The sequence below is a fragment of the Sander vitreus genome, chromosome 20, assembly GCF_031162955.1.
Source record: "Sander vitreus isolate 19-12246 chromosome 20, sanVit1, whole genome shotgun sequence".
NCBI lineage: Eukaryota > Metazoa > Chordata > Actinopteri > Perciformes > Percidae > Sander > Sander vitreus.
Window position 1 is genome coordinate 26038620 of NC_135874.1, and position 18915 is coordinate 26057534.

At 41.6% G+C, this 18915-nt stretch overlaps 1 protein-coding gene across 1 annotated transcript in view; it reads left to right on the top strand.

Moving 5' to 3' along the window:
• The window catches only part of syne3 (spectrin repeat containing, nuclear envelope family member 3), a 54254-nt gene that overhangs the window by 18860 nt on the left and 16479 nt on the right, over window positions 1-18915 (top strand). Inside the window, exons 9-13 of the mRNA XM_078278184.1 lie at window positions 2390-2533; window positions 3785-3919; window positions 5554-5715; window positions 11162-11334; window positions 12994-13519. Coding sequence (XP_078134310.1) covers window positions 2390-2533; window positions 3785-3919; window positions 5554-5715; window positions 11162-11334; window positions 12994-13519 — 1140 coding nt within the window. The remainder of the gene's footprint in view (window positions 1-2389; window positions 2534-3784; window positions 3920-5553; window positions 5716-11161; window positions 11335-12993; window positions 13520-18915) is intronic.

The window sequence follows — 18915 nt, forward strand, 5'->3', positions numbered from 1 at the left end:
TTTATGCATTGAAATTACGTATCTGAATTGTTTTGCCTCTTAATGTAACTCTTCAAATTTGTAATTGTAATGTTAAAAACTCAGCCCATCCACCCTCTTATTTTGGAATTCAGCAAAATAAAAAATAGATAACTTATAGAGCTGGCATTTTAGTCAAAAACTGTGCTTACAGCGTTACGTTGGCCAATGTATTCTGTGTCGTTATTTTCAAAACTCTTTTTAAATGTGATATTTGATGACATATCTCGATTGGTTGGTTTTTAGTCTTGGGTCCTAGCAGCAGTCACAGTCACATTTTTACCCCAGGAGACACTTTAAAAAAAAAAAAAAAAATTAAAAAAAAAAACTTTTTATGTTGGCTGTTTTCGGTCTACAAAGCTTTTAAAAAGTATTAGCATTGCGCTCCTATAGCATCCTCCTATATCCTATATGCCACTGGGCAGCTAGCAGGTTGAGAATCAGGTGTGTTTATGCTAGTAGCAGCTTATGTAGCCTGGAGCATCCTGCCTGCATCCAGGATGAGCAGCGGGCTACAGAGCTCTGGGACTCTTAGTTCTTACTCCACGCCTCCAGATTTCTTTTTTTGTTATCAAACGTGAATTCTTCAAAACCAACCGATGCAGACTCAAGTGACACTTGAGGACATTTATCAGACTTCACACCACCACCCCCCATCTCTCCTCCCCCCCCGGAGACACTAAAGGGTTTATATATATTATATTATATATATATTTATACGACTCTTTCACACATGCGGTAGAAGTCCCCAACACCTGGAAATCAGTCGAAGGACAACCAAATATTTTATATTTCTTGTTTCTCTCACGGTTGTCAACTTTCAGAGCACATCCTGACAAAAGTCAATGTTATTAAGTGAAATATTAATTAATTAAAATTAAAATTAAAATATTATTTCCAAATAGTGTTTGAAAGAGGTGATGATGGCGCAGTGGATATGACACATGCCTTTGGTGAGACCTGGGTTCAATTCCCACTGCGATACATCAACCAATGTGTCCCTGAGCAAGACACTTAACCCCTAGTTGCTCCAGAGGCGTGCGACCTCTGAGATATATATATATATATATATATATATATATATATATATATATATATATATATATATATATATATATATATATATATATATATAGCAATTGTAAGTCGCTTTGGATAAAAGCGTCAGCTAAATGACATGTAATGAAAGACATGTAATGTGCAGTAATAGTTTAGAAGGCCCAAGCTCCTTGTGCAGGACTCATTTCAGTATGGATGGATGGTTTGTTTGCTTACTTGTTTCATACACACAAATACTAATCACACTGAAGAAATATAAAATATCTGAGGGTGTGGGAGAAACCACATACCAAACTCAAAATCACTTTTCATTTATTTGTTTATTTGACAGGGACAATGCTTATTAATCAACAGCAAAGTAAGTGTCATCTGTTGTCCCAGGTCAGTTTTAAAAATGGCAACCTAAAAAAAAATAAAAATAATTATTATATAAAATATTATGTGTGATTTAATTACAGTCATCACGTAAAAGCAACATACACAGACCAACATTCAGACAGGCACAATACACAACAAGTAACAACACATCCGATAAAGACAGCAACTAAAAAACCAAGACAATCTGCAGGCAGGCAGCAAAATCAACAGGCAGTCAGTAGTCCAATGTGTACATCTATAAATAAGCCATCTTATCTATAAGCCATTTCTTCAGCTGACCAGTACAGTATTAGTGTTCTAAGTTTCATAAAAAATGTAAAAAGGAGAAACACATGCAGAGAAACAGAAGTAGTTGCCATATTTACAGTATAAATAAACCGTTTCTAAGAGTAATCTTTTTTTTCCTCCAAATCAAACGTTTTAGACAGCAGGGCACTTCTAAGTCAAGTTTTTTACATAGAAAATGGCACAGAGGAATCCATTTAAATGTACATTTTCATTCAATTCAATTTTATTTATAGTATCAAATCATAACAAGTCATCTCAAGACACTTTACAAATAGAGTAGGTCTAGACCACACTCTATAATTTACAAAGACCCAACAATTCCAGTAATTTCCCCAAAAGCAAGCAAGTATTTAGTGCGATAGTGGTGAGGAAAAACTCCCTTTTTAGGGAGAAACCTCGGACAGACCCAGGCTCTTGGTGGGTGGTGTCTGAAGGTGCCGGTCACAAAATAACTCCACGAAATTCGATTGAAAACTGACCACGGGATGTTTTTGTACAAAGGACTGTTTTGGAAATGTGAATTGTTAACAAAAGGTGAAAACAAAGCGGACATCCTCCTCATACAATGCTTCACCATACAGTCCAGACATGACCGGCTGTACAACAACACTTGATGATTCATTTCTCTCCCCCCACACACTCTCAGGGCTTAATCTCAAGAACCAAGGACTTTGGTGACGCCGCAGAGTTGATTCGCTCGCGGCTGGCCAGCCACCGGGACCAACTGGTGGCAGCTGACGTCCTCCAGCCTGACATCCTGGCTAAGAAAAGCCAGTCCGACCAGTTCAGGGTGAGTTTAATCCCAGACTAAACCAGGGCCAAGTCAGCCCAAATGTGTGCCGGAACACAAGAGGCTCTGTGTACACTGTCACATCGTAGCCTCCATCAGCTCAGGCAGATGAATTTAAGTCAAGTGTTATGCAACTTCTCTAAAGTAACAGTAGATAGCCACAGTGAGAAGATCAGAAATTGACTCTTTTTGCAGTGTAGGCTTTATCATATTCAAAAAAGTCAAAGACACTAGTAGGGCTGGATCCGAATATTTGACATTCGTTCTTTGGGTAGTTTTTCAATTCCAATTTTGGGATTTGAATATTCCTTCTTTCTTTTTTTTTACAGTACTGTAATATAGTTGAGACCGATTCAGCTTTTGGTGAAATGCAACCAGACGTCACGCTGCGGTGGCCAGTCATGTAACCGGCAATCAGACTTGTGTTTTGAGACGGTGTGAGAGTCCCGTACAGGAAACGGGAAACATCACTGCCTTTATCGCTACCACAAGAAAGTTTTAAAACACTATGACGGTAAAACACGAAACACAAGAAGCACTGAACTGCCCAGGAGTTTGTGTAACAGCTGACTGTTTCCTAAGTCCCTCCGTCTCTTTTCTTTCTCTCTTTCTCCGTGAAATGAAGCTGCCATCGAGTGCAGTCGGAAATGTCAAGATCGATAAACGATCTGACCAAAAAAAGCATTTGTGAAATATAAAGTCTACATCTGCTACATTGGGGGTTTAAATAACATAACAGGACTTTCCCCCACGGCGGCCAAAGTTTTGAATATTCACTGTTGATTCGTACCGAAGCTTCGAAGCACACAAAATGGTATTCGGGACAGCCCTAGACACTAGTGCTTGATGGAAGGAAGTTACACAGTCTGATCCATAACAGACAACATGAATAATGCTGTGTGTTTAAATTACTACATTTGAACACTTAACATCACAGTCATTTGTGAACGAATGCTGTGGTGTTATGTTCAGGCAGCCACTGGTTTCAGTTAATTTCAGTTCACAATGAGAATTGAAACTTGGGTTTGGTAATCACTGTGAACACTGTGTGTTGTCAAAGTGATTACATTTATTATAAACGATTGTGCTGAAATTTTCAAACTGAATGTTGTAGTATCTACAGATTAGATGTTTTTTTTTTTTTTTTTTAAAAGAATGTTAAACAAAGTGTTGCCTGAACTGATAGTTGGGCTTTGTTGTGTTATTTCCCTTGGCCTGCTGTCCCACTGTGTGTCTTGTGTGTGTCCGCAGGTGATCCAGAAGGACCTGGAGGACTGTGAAGCCCACATCGCAGCGTTGGAGACGCTGGTCTCGTCCAGTCAGAGCAACAGGACTCAGTTTGAGAGGCTCCATGCTGAGTGGAAGCATTTGCACAAGGCAGCCAGGGTAAGACAGGAGAGTGGTTTCAAATGGATAACGTTCTGACTCATTTGTTTTTCACATATGCATCTTCAGGGCGCATCTATCAAGTAAATCCACTTACTGTACACACAACACAGCAGCAACGCACACACAGACCAGCGAACTCACGGAGCAGAAGAGGCCTTCATGTAAAAACAAAGCCAGCTGAGCTTGTGTTGCAGTATAAAGTTTTGTAAAAAGCAATATGACAGAACAGTTAACGGCATCCAACCTACTTCTGTTGTTATTTACCTGGTTTGAAATGGCATTAATGTTCACACAGTGCTGTGTCACACACACAGTGCTGACATTTAGAAAACTATCTTTTCTTTTTTTGTGATTTAACATTTTTTTATTTGTATTCTTTCAACAAAACATACAATTGCAACATGAACAAATCTCCCCCCCCCCAAGAAAAGATGAAACGGCAACTACAACATTCCAGACCATTCAACAAAATAGACAGTAAACCATAAACCAAATAAACATATGTATAAATGACAACACCATAAGCCCATCATACATGTCTCTCCCCAGCACAAAGCTTCTTAGGAGCCCTCCAGAAACTTCAGGTACTTTCTCCATTTTCTAGTATAGTAATCCAATCTGGCAAACCGTTTCTATGACATTTTTTCAAACGCGGCCACCCTAGCCATCTCACACGCCCACTCCTGGATTGACGGCACCCTTTTCATTGAAAACTATCTTGTCAGCAGCGCGTGTTTTTCCGCAAACTTCAGTTTCACCAGTCAGTCCTGACAGCTTTCTACAAATGTTTCAATAATCGGGAACCACTGATAAGCATTTACAACTGAAGGACTAAACTAATAGGAACACAAATAGCCTCAGACACCACTCACGCACTGTACAGCCAATACTACCCTCAGGCCAGAGATACAGCTCACTCACTTTCAGGACTAAGAGAGCCATGTCGAGTTCCGTGCCTACATCCATTCGACTCATGAATAGTTGATCTATTTATTTATTCATTTATTTATATATACATTTTAACATTCTTCATAATGTTTTTTTGTATTGCCTATTCTTCATGTGTTGTGCTTTGTGAGTTTTACCTACTGATCACTGTTGGACTGCTGGTATGTGATGTGTGTGGTAAATTGTGTTGTGTTGCTGGGTATGTGAACTTTATACAAATGCAGTTCCTAACGGATAAATAAAGTGTATTGAATTGAATTGTTTCTCTCTGTGCACACTGTGGTAACCCAAATGTGGCACTTTTGCTCACAATCCCTCCACTCACCAAATACTGTGTGATTTCATCCAAAACATACTGCCAGCATGATTCTCGAGTAAACTGGCTCCATACGAAACAACATGGCACCAACACTGGACCCTACTCAGACTAAAAACTGATATATATTGTTTCCAATGTGACCGAGTACACTGATCTGTTACAATGAAACAGTTGCACAAGGCAAAACAAACACCGAGGATTTATTTTGATGTCTTGGTAAAAATGAATTTTACGGTACTGTAATGGAAAGTTACTGTTTGCATAGTGGCAACTGTTTGCAGATATTGCCAATGCATTCCATGCATTTTTAAATGTTTTTCCCCAGCCACTGACAGTCCAGCTGATCTGTTTCTTTTGTTTGCAGCTGAAGCTGCGTGAGAGTGAGGAGAGCATCGCAGACCACGAGAGCTTTCACGACAGCCTGCTGAACATAGAGAAGTGGCTGATGATCATGAAGCAGAAGCTGGAGTCTTTCCACAGCCCCTCGGGAGAGTGGAGCACTGAGGGCCGCCAGCACGAAGCTGAGGTGTGTGTGTGTGTGTGCGTCTGTGTGTCTGTGTGTGTGTCTGTCTGTCTGTCTGGTTTTACAATCAGCACTTTTTAGAGAAAATTATTCAGTCTTAAGGCCTTAGTTTTATATTACTGTAGGATTTGGAAGGGGGATGTACACATTAATGGATATAGGACAGTTACCAGTTCTTAAATAAATTGTGGATTGAGTAGTATGTTTTTTTTTTTTTTTTTTTTGAAGATTACGTTTTGGGCTTTTGTGCCTTTTTAATTGATAGGACAGCTGTAGACAGGAAAGGGGGGAGAGAGAGGGGGAACGTCGATATGCAGCAAAGGGCCGCAGGCCGGAATCGAAACCTGGGCCGCTGTGGTAAGGACTGAGCCTTGGTACAATAGTTGAGCCCCATTAAGTAGTATGTTTGACTGAGTTTGAACATGACCTCCTCTAACCAGCCTTCATGAGATGGTGATATAGACCTTTTCAATGGAATTCTATTGCTAGGCAACAGCCTGGGTCCTTGTTAACTTGCTGTCAGTTAAGGTCATTCACATGCACTGCAACGGGAAATACACTGGGACACATTCAGAATGTTTATATTTATTGTAAAGTAGTCTATAGACAGAATCACTGTGACGACAAATGGCCGTTGATTTGAATTGCAGAGATACTTGTTTACTTCGGTTGTTATTTTCCGCCGTAACTGTAATGTTTAAAGGGGTGGTTCAGAATTGTGGACATAGGACCTCATGTCCAAGTTAGCCAGGGTGTTATTTATCAGTGGAGACCGTTTTCAACACTTTTTCAACACCAGTCCTTCCAGTTGCAGAGTTCACTGGTGCTAGGCTAGAGCAAGTCAACAGTATCTGCTAGCCTGCCACTAAAAACAGTCTTACCCACTCCACAGTACACCCGAGGCAAATAAATTATAACGGCAGACTATCAATGTAAATGTCTATGTTGATAGAATAATGTTAGAAATAAAACTACCCTTGCATCTCAATGATCGCATTACATTTTGAGGGACTATTTCTCAGCAGCAGCGGAATTTTACTTTGCTCCGGTTAGTAGTACTGCGCCGAAAAGTAAACAGAGAAGCACAGTACAGTCGGGACACCTAGTAGTAGCCTAGTACATTGGTAATGAAGCATTGGATTGGAAACTATCCAATCCATTTTTACTATTGTAAAAATAAACCAAACAGATGGGCACCACAAAGTTTCCACACATTTCCATTGGGAGATCCAGAAAGGAACCAACTGTGGCTTCTTGCTGCTGGCTTGGACATCAAGGCGGAGACTCTACTCAAGTGGCGAATGTGTAGTGATGATTTTAGACCAAACGACTTTGAAAAACCCCGCAATCTAAAGAAGCACAAGTCACTGACAACGAATGCGGTTCCTTCCGTCTTTCCAGATGCACCAACAGCTACTGATGAACGGGTAATAACTTTTGGTAGGCTACTCTAGCTAATAAAGCTAGCCCCTTACATAACGTTAGCCTAGCTGCTACTGATAGATTAAGAGTGACAACGTTAGTGGAGATAACGTTACAGTTCAGTGCATTGTGGAGAGAACATTAGCTAACGGTATAACTATACTCTTGGTTCTTAACTTTAGGTAATTGCTGACTGAAAAGTCATGTAAGCTCGGACAGTTTACATGCAAATTGCAGCAGCAGGTAAATAAACGTGTGATTGTCATGGAAACCGGCTTTCTCAGTAGCCTAGGTAATATCACTCCGCCGCTGCTGTAGCCTATGCTACCAACTACAGGGAACAAAGTATAACTATTGCAATGCGATGCAAGGGTAGTTTTATTTCTGACATTATTCTATCAACACATACATTTACATTGATAGTCTGCCGTTATAATTTATTTGCCTCGGGTGTACTGTGGAGTGGGTAAGACTGTTTTTAGTGGCAGGCTAGCAGATACTGTTGACTTGCTCTAGCCTAGCACCAGTGAACTCTGCAACTGGAAGGACTGGATGAAAAGTGTTAAACTGTCTCCACTGATAGATAACACACTGGCTAACTTGGAAATGAGGTCCTATGTCCACAATTCTGAACCACCCCTTTAAAGATGTAAAGTTAAACACGGTGGTCCGACCTGTCTGCTTATTTTCTGTACTGTGTTGCTTTGCTAGAATCTTTGATAAGCCAAATCTAATGTTACAAACCGCAACATCTCACCGCCGGTCGGACGGACTGCTAGTTTGGGTGGTGTCATTTTCTTTAGTCTGTGGTCCAACGGGTAAATTCGCTCTCCAAGCTAATGTTAGTCCAAGTGTTGACATATGAAAGCATCAAACATGCATTTTAGATGAATGAGATGAGAGTATATCCAGTTGTACACCATCTAGGCATAGGCCTAACGTTACATTAGTTAATAAACTGTGAATTAATATCGTCTCTCATCTTCGCTGAACGAGACCGGCAGCAGAGCCTTCAATGCCACCAACTATGCTTTTAAATGTCCAATAACAGACTGCTAAACGGTGGCAATGTCTGAGGGTTTTCATTTAATTAAATGTATTTATTTATAAGGGCAAAGCACATTAATTAACATTTCTGTAAATGTGCCAGTGTTAGCCAGCTGGCAAATTTTCAACTGCAGTCCTTTGGTGAGATGTTTTGTTAATCCTCACTCGTCGCTGAATCTGGTGCCGCTGCCGAATGCATGAAAGGGGAAACACTGTACATAGGATTTACCGGGCTGATTGTGCAAAGCCACTGGTATGGCCCTGTAATATTCCTATAAATCTTCGAAACATGATTTCAAATGTAATTTCATCATGATACAGCCAAGAGGTGACGTCTACGGTCTGGTTTAGCATGCTAGGGTTCATTGTGTAATTAGGAGATTAGATAAATGTTTGTTTTGCTTGTGGTGTGGAAAGCCAGACCTGCAGGTGTCGGGGGTTCATGATGGCTAAACTCGGGAATTCATTCACATCACTGTCCTCAGCTGTCCTATCATTGATTTACTGTCTCGTCAACCACCTCTGTGAAAGAACTGATGGCAGCTCACACAGTGACTTAGTGATGACCCTAGTCATGAATTTGTAATGGGAATCCCACGGAGACTCTTTATAATTAGTCTTCATTATTACACTGACCTACCTGCCAATCTCATCACCTACCATGGGTTGAGATTCTTCACCTCTGCATTTCATTAACTGAACATTGTTATAAGTAGCTATAGTACTTTTCAGGGGCGGTGCTCTTTTTAACTATAAAATGAATATCAAATATATGTAGCAGTGTGCAGAAAAAGGTTTCCTGAGATTTCCTTTTTATTAATAAAAAAACTAACATCAGTCTTATCAGCCTAAAACCGAAACCACGTGTGTACCCGAGAGGAGAAATTCATTCCGACACAATAACACCGTTTGTTCAGTCTGTTTGCCCTCATTAAACAGCCGGCACAGAGGAATACGTGCGCTTCACCTCAGGCAGGAAATGATGTGTTGAAGTTTAAAAAAGGAAAAATTCATACTTTTCTTATCCAGCCGCGAGAGAGTCAGTGTTGGAAAGCTGCAATTAACAACTTGTGACCTCATCACAGCTGAGCCAGTATTAAACATGAATGTGTAGTTTACTGACACCATGTTACCTAAAGTATGCGATTTTACACCTTGAACCCATTTGACACAATTTGATGCAGCCCTTTTTTCTGTGTCAGTCACTCACAAGTCATAATTCAGTTAAACCAGAACACACGGACCGGAATAAGCACAACTTACTCACTTACTTACGTGATAGTTAGTAAGTTAAATGTGTTTAGAAATCATTTAAATAAGTATTCCACATAACTTTAGATGTTGCCTTATAATCATTGCACTTGCATTGCAGCATGGCACTTATCCCTTGGAAACTGACACTCTCTTCCATCATGTATCCATTCATATACACATTTGTGGTGTCTTAAAAACCTGTGGACATTCTAACAAAAAACACCAAAAAATTAGGTTGGTAAAACATTTTTTGACCGCACCTCAGCAAAGCAGGGCCAGCCCTATTAACACGAAAGTCTGGCCCTGACTTACTGAGGCTACATTTACATTGCTACGTTTTGGTTTCCAAGCGGAGTTTAGAGCCAAAAGGATTTCCGTGCAAGTGTTTTTAGCTCCAGTGGAAGCTCTAATCTCCGTTTAAAATAGCACGACCAAACCGCATATCACATCAACATTCACTGTACTGGGTTAACAGGAAGCAGTGTGTATACCCTGCCCGTTGCTGGTAGTTGCCATGGTAACGTTAGTAGCTTATTCTCAGAGAACGAGACGTCGTGACCCAATCAGGCATGCCGGTTGTTTTCAAAGGTCTCCGTTTGCAGCCGTTGAGACTGAAACACAACCCCCAAAACGAGTCAGAAGTGTTTTCAAATGTCTCCGGTTTAGGGGCTCTGAAACGCCAGAGCAGGGGGAATGAGAGGGGGAAACGCCAGAGCAGGGGGAATGTGAGGTGTATACGTAGCAAAAGATATTTGTTTTTAAACCAAAATGTAACAATGTAAATGATGTAGTAACACCATTGGTCGGTTGAATGTTAGTGTTTCCCCACTGGCCATTGCTCTTTCAAAATGAATAGGTGTGCAACAGGGTTTCTGCTGGTAACGTTTAGCTGTTTGCCGATTATTTACCTCAGCTGCAGAGGGTACCAGCTTTATTTGAAGCAGGCTTATATTAAAGAAAGATAAGAATGATGGGACAAGGAACACAAGTAGTTAGGCAATCAGACAAGTTGTAATGTCATAGACTTGTTTAAATATTCCGATCTATCCTTTAGGCTCCTGTTCTGCTCATGGCTGCTAGATATTGGTACCACAAAAACAGTGCAAATTATTGAGGATTTAGGGTTATTTAGGGTAATTTTCTTATTTTTCTGGTAGAGATTTTAAGAAACTGTTTCCATAAAGATTTTTTTTATATATAAATTTAGACCAAACCTCAATGCCAAATGTGTGTGAAGTCTTCTACTGGCTGCTATTGGCTGGCTTTGGAGCTAGATTATGTGTGTCTGTTGTGGTTTGTTGCTTAGTTCCACTGGCCTGGAAGAACATCTACTAGAAACTGAACTCTGAACATCATAAAATAGACACTGTAAAACTTCTGTTTTGTATATTTTAAAGGTACGTTTGTGTGTTTTAAATGTATGTATGTATATCTATCTATCGATCTATGTTAATGGACATGTGTACTTCACTAAGAAACTTCACTAACAGCTGGATTGACAGACAGACATATGACATACAGTATAGGTGTGCTGCGACTGCTTACTAAAAGTAATGAATCATGTGTCAGTTTTGAAATACTACCTGTACAATGACCTTACGCTGTATGAAATGGATTCATGGCAGCTGCATCAGGATTGCTGCATGATTAAAAACAGTCTGGCTGTTGAGCCTCCATAGCTGTTGATCCCTTCTCTGTGATTAAAGTGCCATGTTGTTGTCCACAGAGAGCACTGGGAGAGTTTCCCGAGAAGGAGCTTCAGCTGCAGCAGATGGAGGTCCAGGGTCAGGGGGTTTTGGAGAGGACTTCAGAAGAGGGACGGGTCCACATTCTGCGAGACATAAAACGCCTACGCGAGTCCTGGTTGGCCCTGTACAATATGAGTCTCAATCTTCACAGGTACCTGAAAAAAGTATGAGTTTTTTTTTTTTTTTTGCAGTTTGGTATGCTAAGTGTGTGGCGATGGTAAGCAAGACTATCACAAAGCTCAGTTACAGTCACAAGTCACTCTGACCTGTTTTGTGTAAAAAGTCTGGACGAATCGATCAAACAAAGTGTAAATATAGTGCACTTTAAAAAGTGTTAATTAAGTACAGAGGTGAGGAAGAAGAGTGAAAATCTCACTGATGTTCATTGTGCTCGTTTTTTATTCTTTTTCTTAATGGCTAGATGAAGTAGGACGTACATGTAATAGTATTTTTGTATTGTATGAAATGATCTGTTTGATGTATCTTGTTGGACTGTGATTTCGTTGTGGTAAAGACTGGGGGTAGGACCTGATAAGCCTATGGCTTCTACCTATCCCTTTTCGAATGGGTCTAGTGTTAAGTTGAAATTCAGTTTTTTTGTTATTCATCATTTTGTTTTTTGTTTATTTATTTTAGATATAACCACACAACCAAAAAAAAATGCAAATGTTCCTAAACTCAAGACTTCAAAGTACATCTCCCAGAGCGCAACAAACATACCATATAAGGCTACTTACATCCCAGTCACGTGGGGAATCCCCCACACCTGGCGTCACTTTCACAGGAGGGCACAAAGGCTGTCTCCACACACAGCCGCTCAAACTGGAATGACACGTGCCCTCATGCAAACAAAGCGCTCAACTAAACCAAATTAGCTCAATGGAAACTAACTAGGAGTAATTAAAGAAAACCACAAACAAGGTCCTGGTTTTATACTCACGGCAAACGAGTCCCCAACATGTTACGACCGGCTCACAGGCCACAACAAAAAAGGGAAATGCACAGCCAACTTAATAATAACAAAGGTGACATTTATTAAATAATAGTTTAAACAGAAAGACAATAAGGTGTGGTTGTCAGGATCAGTTGTGTGTGGAGGCAGTGAACAGTGTGTGGTGCATGTTGACAGTAGCTAACGAAGGAAATAACTAAACTGAATGAAATCATGATGGTGCTAGGTGAAGGGTATGCTGCACACTGGTCATGGGGCGGGCGGGGTTAAATAGACCGGGAGGACTGGCCAGAAAGACGTTGGAATGAGTGAAATAAGACATGTTGGGGAAGCCAAGCTATTGTTTTTGTATTACATAGACACATTTTTTTAATTGTAAACATGATGTTTCATATCAATACTTGAATACTTTGTTCAACAGTCAGAGTTGTGTTTGACCACTTCTTGAATGTTGCTATTACATTTAGCTACCAAGGAACCAAGTGTGGTTTGAAACCACTATGTCTGACAGATTCATGGTAGAAGTTTGGCAAACATTTTTTTTATCAGGTCCAGTTACTGTTTACAAAGTTTTCAGCCACATTTCAAATTGAGATTCTCGTGTCAAACTTCTTGTGGAAAATGCTGTTTCAAAAGTTATGAATAACCATTCAAGCTCAGTCACTGGAGTGATATTCTCTCTTTCTGACCGTCCGCTTATTGCTGATCAAAGTTGTACGTTTAGAATAAAACTGTTTTGAGAAAAAAAGAAATTAGAGGAGTGTTGCTCTCTTCTAGTGGTTGTTATGCATTAGACTTCCAGGGGATGAGCCGGTGAGTTATGAAAACACTTAATTTCTCTCTTTCTTTCTCTCCCAGACTGCTGAACAGCTCCACAGAGCAGACAGAGACTGACTTTTGGAGCGTTGGAGGCCTGTCTGTAGACGGCCCATCCCTAACAACAAAGTTTAGTCTGGGGGAGGGAGACGGTCTGCTCAGGACAGGAGGCTCCGGGAGCCAGAGAGGCCAACAACAAGACAAGCCAGCTGATCTGTATGAAGCCTTGGCTGGCTCTGCACCTGGAAGAGGAGGAAGCCTGGAGGGACAGGCAGCAGAGGGGGTGATGACAGGGCAGGGCAGTTTGACCCAGGGCCATGGTGAAGGTCGCCTCATTCTAGCTGGACAAGACCATAAACAACTCAGCCCATCCAGGACAGGCAAGCACAGTGGACGCTCCTTTAAAGGAGAACAAGTAGATTCCTCTGCCTGGGGCATTTTCAGCAGAGCGAGTCAGAAAGGTTCCAAAGACTCCGTCGCTGATGGAAGCACCAACAGTGATGAATCAACAGGGGGCGGCAGCAGCATCTTGGCCAGAGACAGAGGGGGAACAGCTTTAAGCACAAAGGTAAGCTTTGGTGAGGGGCGAAGAATCAGAAACTCAGTGTTTATAGTGTCAAATCATAACAGGAGTTATCTCATGACACTTTTCAGATAGACCACACTCTAATGTTTACAGAGACCCAACAATTCCCACAAAGTCTCCTGCAATTATGTGAACACCATCGCGTTGGGCCCGCTGCTGTTGGTTTATGTTGTCCAGCAGGAGAGAGAGCGCCGTGTTTACATTGGTGTTGTGTGGAATATAGACAGCCATAACGATCACTACTGTTAGCTCTCTCGGTAGAAAAAAAAAGGCCAGCATCTTACAGACATGTACTCGAAGTCAGGCGAACAGTGTTTATCTATAATTGTCCCGTTATTACTAAGGGTATCACGATTTCGATTTTAAATCGAAATCTATCGAAATGAAGTCACAATCTTGAATATCGATTTAAAAAAAAATGGAATCGTCGATACTGCCACGCCCCCATGTCACGTCCGGTCGACTTGTCAAGCGGAAAAAAACACGTGTTGAAGTGCTGCAAGTCAGTCACCCTCCTGTAACTTAGCTACAGCCAATCAAAATATAGCAACTGCAGATGCTGGAGATCCATCGACAGAACTTGAGCCCCCTCCTCTTTCACTGAAGTGTGTGGAAGTATTTTGGAATTCCAGTGAGTTATGTTGACAGCGTTCGCGTTGTCAACAAAAAAGCCACAGTTTGCAAGCTCTGCTATGTGCGTGTACCATATTCTGTGTGTTTACCATTGCACGTTAGCCTAGCAGCTAACGGATATTACTTCTGCTAATAGCTTTATCCCAACAAAACCGCACGGTTGAATTTCAGCCTGCATGCATGTTTTGTTGTCTAAACAGAGCAGCTTATATTGGTTATATTAGAGAGAGCAACACGTTACCGGACTGCCCGAGTCGCCCACTCTGCTCTCTGTCTGCTAAGACCGCTGTGCTGGCTCGATGGGAGCGTCTCCCCCTTAGGATTGTCGGTAAACTTTTTTTTTTTCTTTTTATTTTATTGTCAAGTTTCCAATTGACTGAAGATATGTTATTGTTACATTACGTTAACATTTTTTTAAAATTTGACAATGTAATGTGGTACATTGCGAGCAAAGGTCAGATATTATATTACATACAAGTCTAGTCTAAAAATGGCATAGCAACCTGTGCTTTAAAAAAGAAGTAAAATCGACAATCGAATCGTGACCTTAGACTAAAAATGTAATCAAATCGAGGATTTTGAGGATCGTGACACCCTGGTTATTGCCAGGGATCTGGCATTGGAGAGATACAGGCTCGGTAGAGGTGGCTTGTGTGCTATGCTAGCTTTAGCATAACACCGGACCTGCGGCCCCGCTATTACTCTCCCTCCTCAGTCTGTGCCGCCTCCTAGACCCGACAACAATCCACGAAGAGCCCGGCGGTCTCGCTATGTCGTCTGGGATGTTGTGCGTATAATGAAAGACACTCAAAATAGTTATCTTACCATCGAAGTGACTTTGAAGCTGTTATATTAAGGTACAAATCTTGAATAGTGTGCCTTTAAACACGGTTAAAATGCTGAGAGCTAAACGGTCTAACGTTTGGCTGTATTTCACTGGGACGTCCAACAGTCTGTAGCTAACCACACAGAGGAGACTAGCTGCACCATGGTTTCTGCCAAAGTTGCAGTTATCAGAGAAACAACACAGATGAGACTTAATGGTGCGTTTTAATTGCAACTTGTAAGCTCATGGTGCATTCACTGTTGTTGTAAAGAACCCTTCTGCCATCTAGTGGTTTCTTCTTTTTGTCATTTAACAGCAATTGATTGGTAACATACGTTAGTGTTATTACATTTTAAAATAAATCATGTATGTGAGTCAGACGGCTGGGTTCAGAAAAGTGGATCAGCGGTTTGTGTCCTGGGCTACTCCCCATAAGAGCAAGCCAGAGGCTGTCCCACTGGATTGTGGAGGCCATATCATTGACTTATGAGTGTAAAGGTTTGCAGCTCATTCCACAAGGGGCATTGCCACTTCATGGGCCCTTTTCAGAGGTGTGTCAGCGAAGGAAATTTGTGCGGCGGCGAGCTGGGCTACGCCTCACACTTTTTTGTGAGGTTATACAGGCTGGATGTTTCCGCACCGGCTGTGTTGGAGGCTACTGCGCCGGGGTCAGTGTGACTCTCGGGTTCAATATGATTTTGCCTTTGGGAGATTCATGCAATCCGGGAGTGGTCTATATCTCCCATAGTGAAACACCGAACAAAGTTAGAAAAAGAACTTTAGGTTACTTAACGTAACCCCGGTTCTTTGATAACAGAGTGAGGTGTTTCACCAACATGTCCCTCCTTGCTGAGACACAGAAAGAAACCTATCTGCAATGATTTGTAAGGAGCTGGTCAACTGTGATTATATGAGGGGTAGAGTTTAGATTCTCTGCCCGAGCCCGAACCCGACCCGACCCACGAGCCGGGCCAGGCCGATTTTTTTTAATCATTACTTCATTATCCTTATTAGGTGGAGAGAAAGCTATGCCTCTCCAGCTTCTCCCGTAGCTCTGGGTGTATGTCCTGCACTGACTTGAGTGTGAGGTCAACTGTGTTACATCGTGTCTCCCCCCCCCTCTGCAGCACTGTTGTCGGCCAGTGCGTCGGCATGCAGACCGTGGCGAAGGACAATATTAATTAGGTGATTGAGACCAGAAAGTCTCCTATATGGTTCCAGGGCTTTGATTATGTTGGTGACTTGATCTGTTAACCACGCTATTCGGCTGAGGGAGATAGGGTCGAGTTGTTTTTTTTTTCTTCATTCGGATCCATTTCATTCCATTCTGAATAAACAAACAGCGCAATTTACATGCTTCGTCCTTGTTGCATTACCGGTATTTATTAAGATAATTCTAAATAGATTTCTGTAGTTCAAACAACTCTGACTTGTAGCTGAGAATGTCAGTTGTAACGGCCATGTATTAAAAAATTGTCTGGTTTAAATTGGGCTCATAATTGCAGTTAATAAAGTCTCGGACGCAACTGGCTCGGGTAGGGTCGGGCTTGATTTTTTGTGCCCGATCTAAGCTCTAATGAGGGGGCGTGGCCCTAGCACAGTTCGACCTGTCTGTCACGGACAGACGTGGTGTCATCGGAGCTTCCATAGTTGAGTCGAATCCCATAGTGAAACACCTCACTCTGTTATCAAAGAACCGGGGTTACGTTAAGTAACCTAAAGTTTTGGGTGCCCAGATAGCTCAATTGGTAGAGCGGGCGCACGTATATAGAGGTTTACTGCTCGACGCAGCGAGCCCAGGTTTGACTCCAACCTGCGGCCCTTCGCTGCATGTCATTCCCCCCTCTCTCTCCCCTTTCATTTCATCAGCTGTCCTGTCAATTAAGGCCCAAAAAATAATCTTTAAAAAAGTAACCTGAAGTTTTAAAAGTATCGTTTTAGCACTGGTATAATGGTAAAATGTTACCCAACCCTACTCAGAAACACAGGACTTTCCTCAATAATTGAACAATACCAAAGGGTTATGGTTTTCCTTCCTTAATGATGTGCTAAATACGTCAATACTCATTAGTATTACAGGCTGCTGCAAAACATCTCACCATAACTCATTCACTGAATTCATCCCAAACTGATCCAGTGAACTGATTCAATCAGCTGGAAGTATTTCATGAGTTGTTGGGGCAATGCTCTCTGGGCCTCGCAGTCAGCTTCTTTCCTTAAATCTTTTATTCAACTAATCAGAATGTTCGAGCACTGTGGTTCATTGTTTGTACTGGTAATTTAACAGGAAGGATTTTCTTTCCCATGTCAGGAGGATGAGGGAAATATGAAACATCCAGTCACTTAGATTGACAATGGATAAAAAGTGAATAAAAAATGTAACATAAAAATCCCCGGCTGCCTGTCAAGGCTGAACCACAGATCAACATTCTGCAATGTTTGGTGAATACTGTGCAGAAAATCTTCAACAATGTTGACAAAAGGATTTATACTAATCTACTATGAATGGAAAATAAGAAGAAATAGAATAATATGGAGCTGGAGATGGCTAGAAAGAGACACAATTGTCTGTCTGCTGTGCAGCTACGTTTTATTATCACAGCACAGTATTTGTCCTGCATGTCAAATATTACTCTATTAATATTAAACAAACTTTTACAACAGATCTTTTGACAGCAGCCATGTGACAGTTGTGACAACCAAACTGCTCAAACTGCAGCAACTGATCCATCCAATTGTCCAACAGCCAGATTTGAGCAACTAGGCATCACAACACATCTCAAATTAGACATCCAACGACAGCCGTTGTGGTTCAGAAATCTCGAACTCGGCTCAAAAGTAATGAGAAGTAGAATTAGACAAAAAGAGCCGTTAGTTAGTTCAGAGCTCACCAGTCATTCCAGTGATAGCTGCAGCTGTTCAGGCATCAGTCTTGAGACGTTTATTCTGTCATCTTTCCAGTTTTAGTTGTAGGGTATTGGCAAGCTCTGAATGGCTGTGATCATCTTTGCACCCATTTGCCACTTGTCTGGCAGAAGAACTGTTTTTGAAATGAAATCACATCGATAGGAACAGCCTGTTCTCATTAACCATTCGCTCAAAAAGTTAAGCACTGTAATTCGTAAGCATTCCACGTTTATTTTGCTGCATTCACTACATTGATGGCCGCTGTATGTATGAGAACGCGGCTGGCCGCGAAGGGAGGTCAGGGTGGATGGGTGGGCGTCATGGAGCTCGTAGCCAGCCGGCGTCACGTGACCACCCGGCATCACGTGACCAGCCGGCGGTCTCCTAATTTCGTAGGATATCATACGTTTTGGTGTGCCCACATTTTAGTATGATATCATGCGGACCCGTTCGTGAGAATGCGTTGATAGGAAAACAAAGAAGCACAGAAATCTGGTGACAGATGACCGTTCGTTCTCACTGATGGATTTGTTGTTAAAGAAAAACTCAGGAGCAGCACAAGTCATTTCACATACGTGAAGAAGGTTCGGGGGACTTTAATGACTTATACAGGAGTATTTAATGAACACTCAATTGAGGAGACAATTAAGCAGGCAGTACACTTTAACCACGATGTGTTATTGTACAGTGCCGTCCCAACTCTTTGAAGTTCCTGTCTTCCTGAAGGAGTATTTAAACTTATTCTGGAGGCGTTCTGTTTAGCTGAACCTTTAAGGTAAACAAAGATATTGCAGGCGCCGTAAACACAGATGCTAAAAGCCTAGTTTAACCTCTCTGACTCTCGCTCTGACTCTCTCGCTCTGACTCTCTCGCTCTGACTCTCTCGCTCTGACTCTCTCGCTCGCTCTCTCTCTCTCTCCCCCTCTCTCTCGCTCGCTCGCTCTCTCCCTCTCTCTCTCTCTCTCTCTCTGTTAGTGTGTGCTGTGCAAGAGTTTTTATGAGTTGTTTGTGG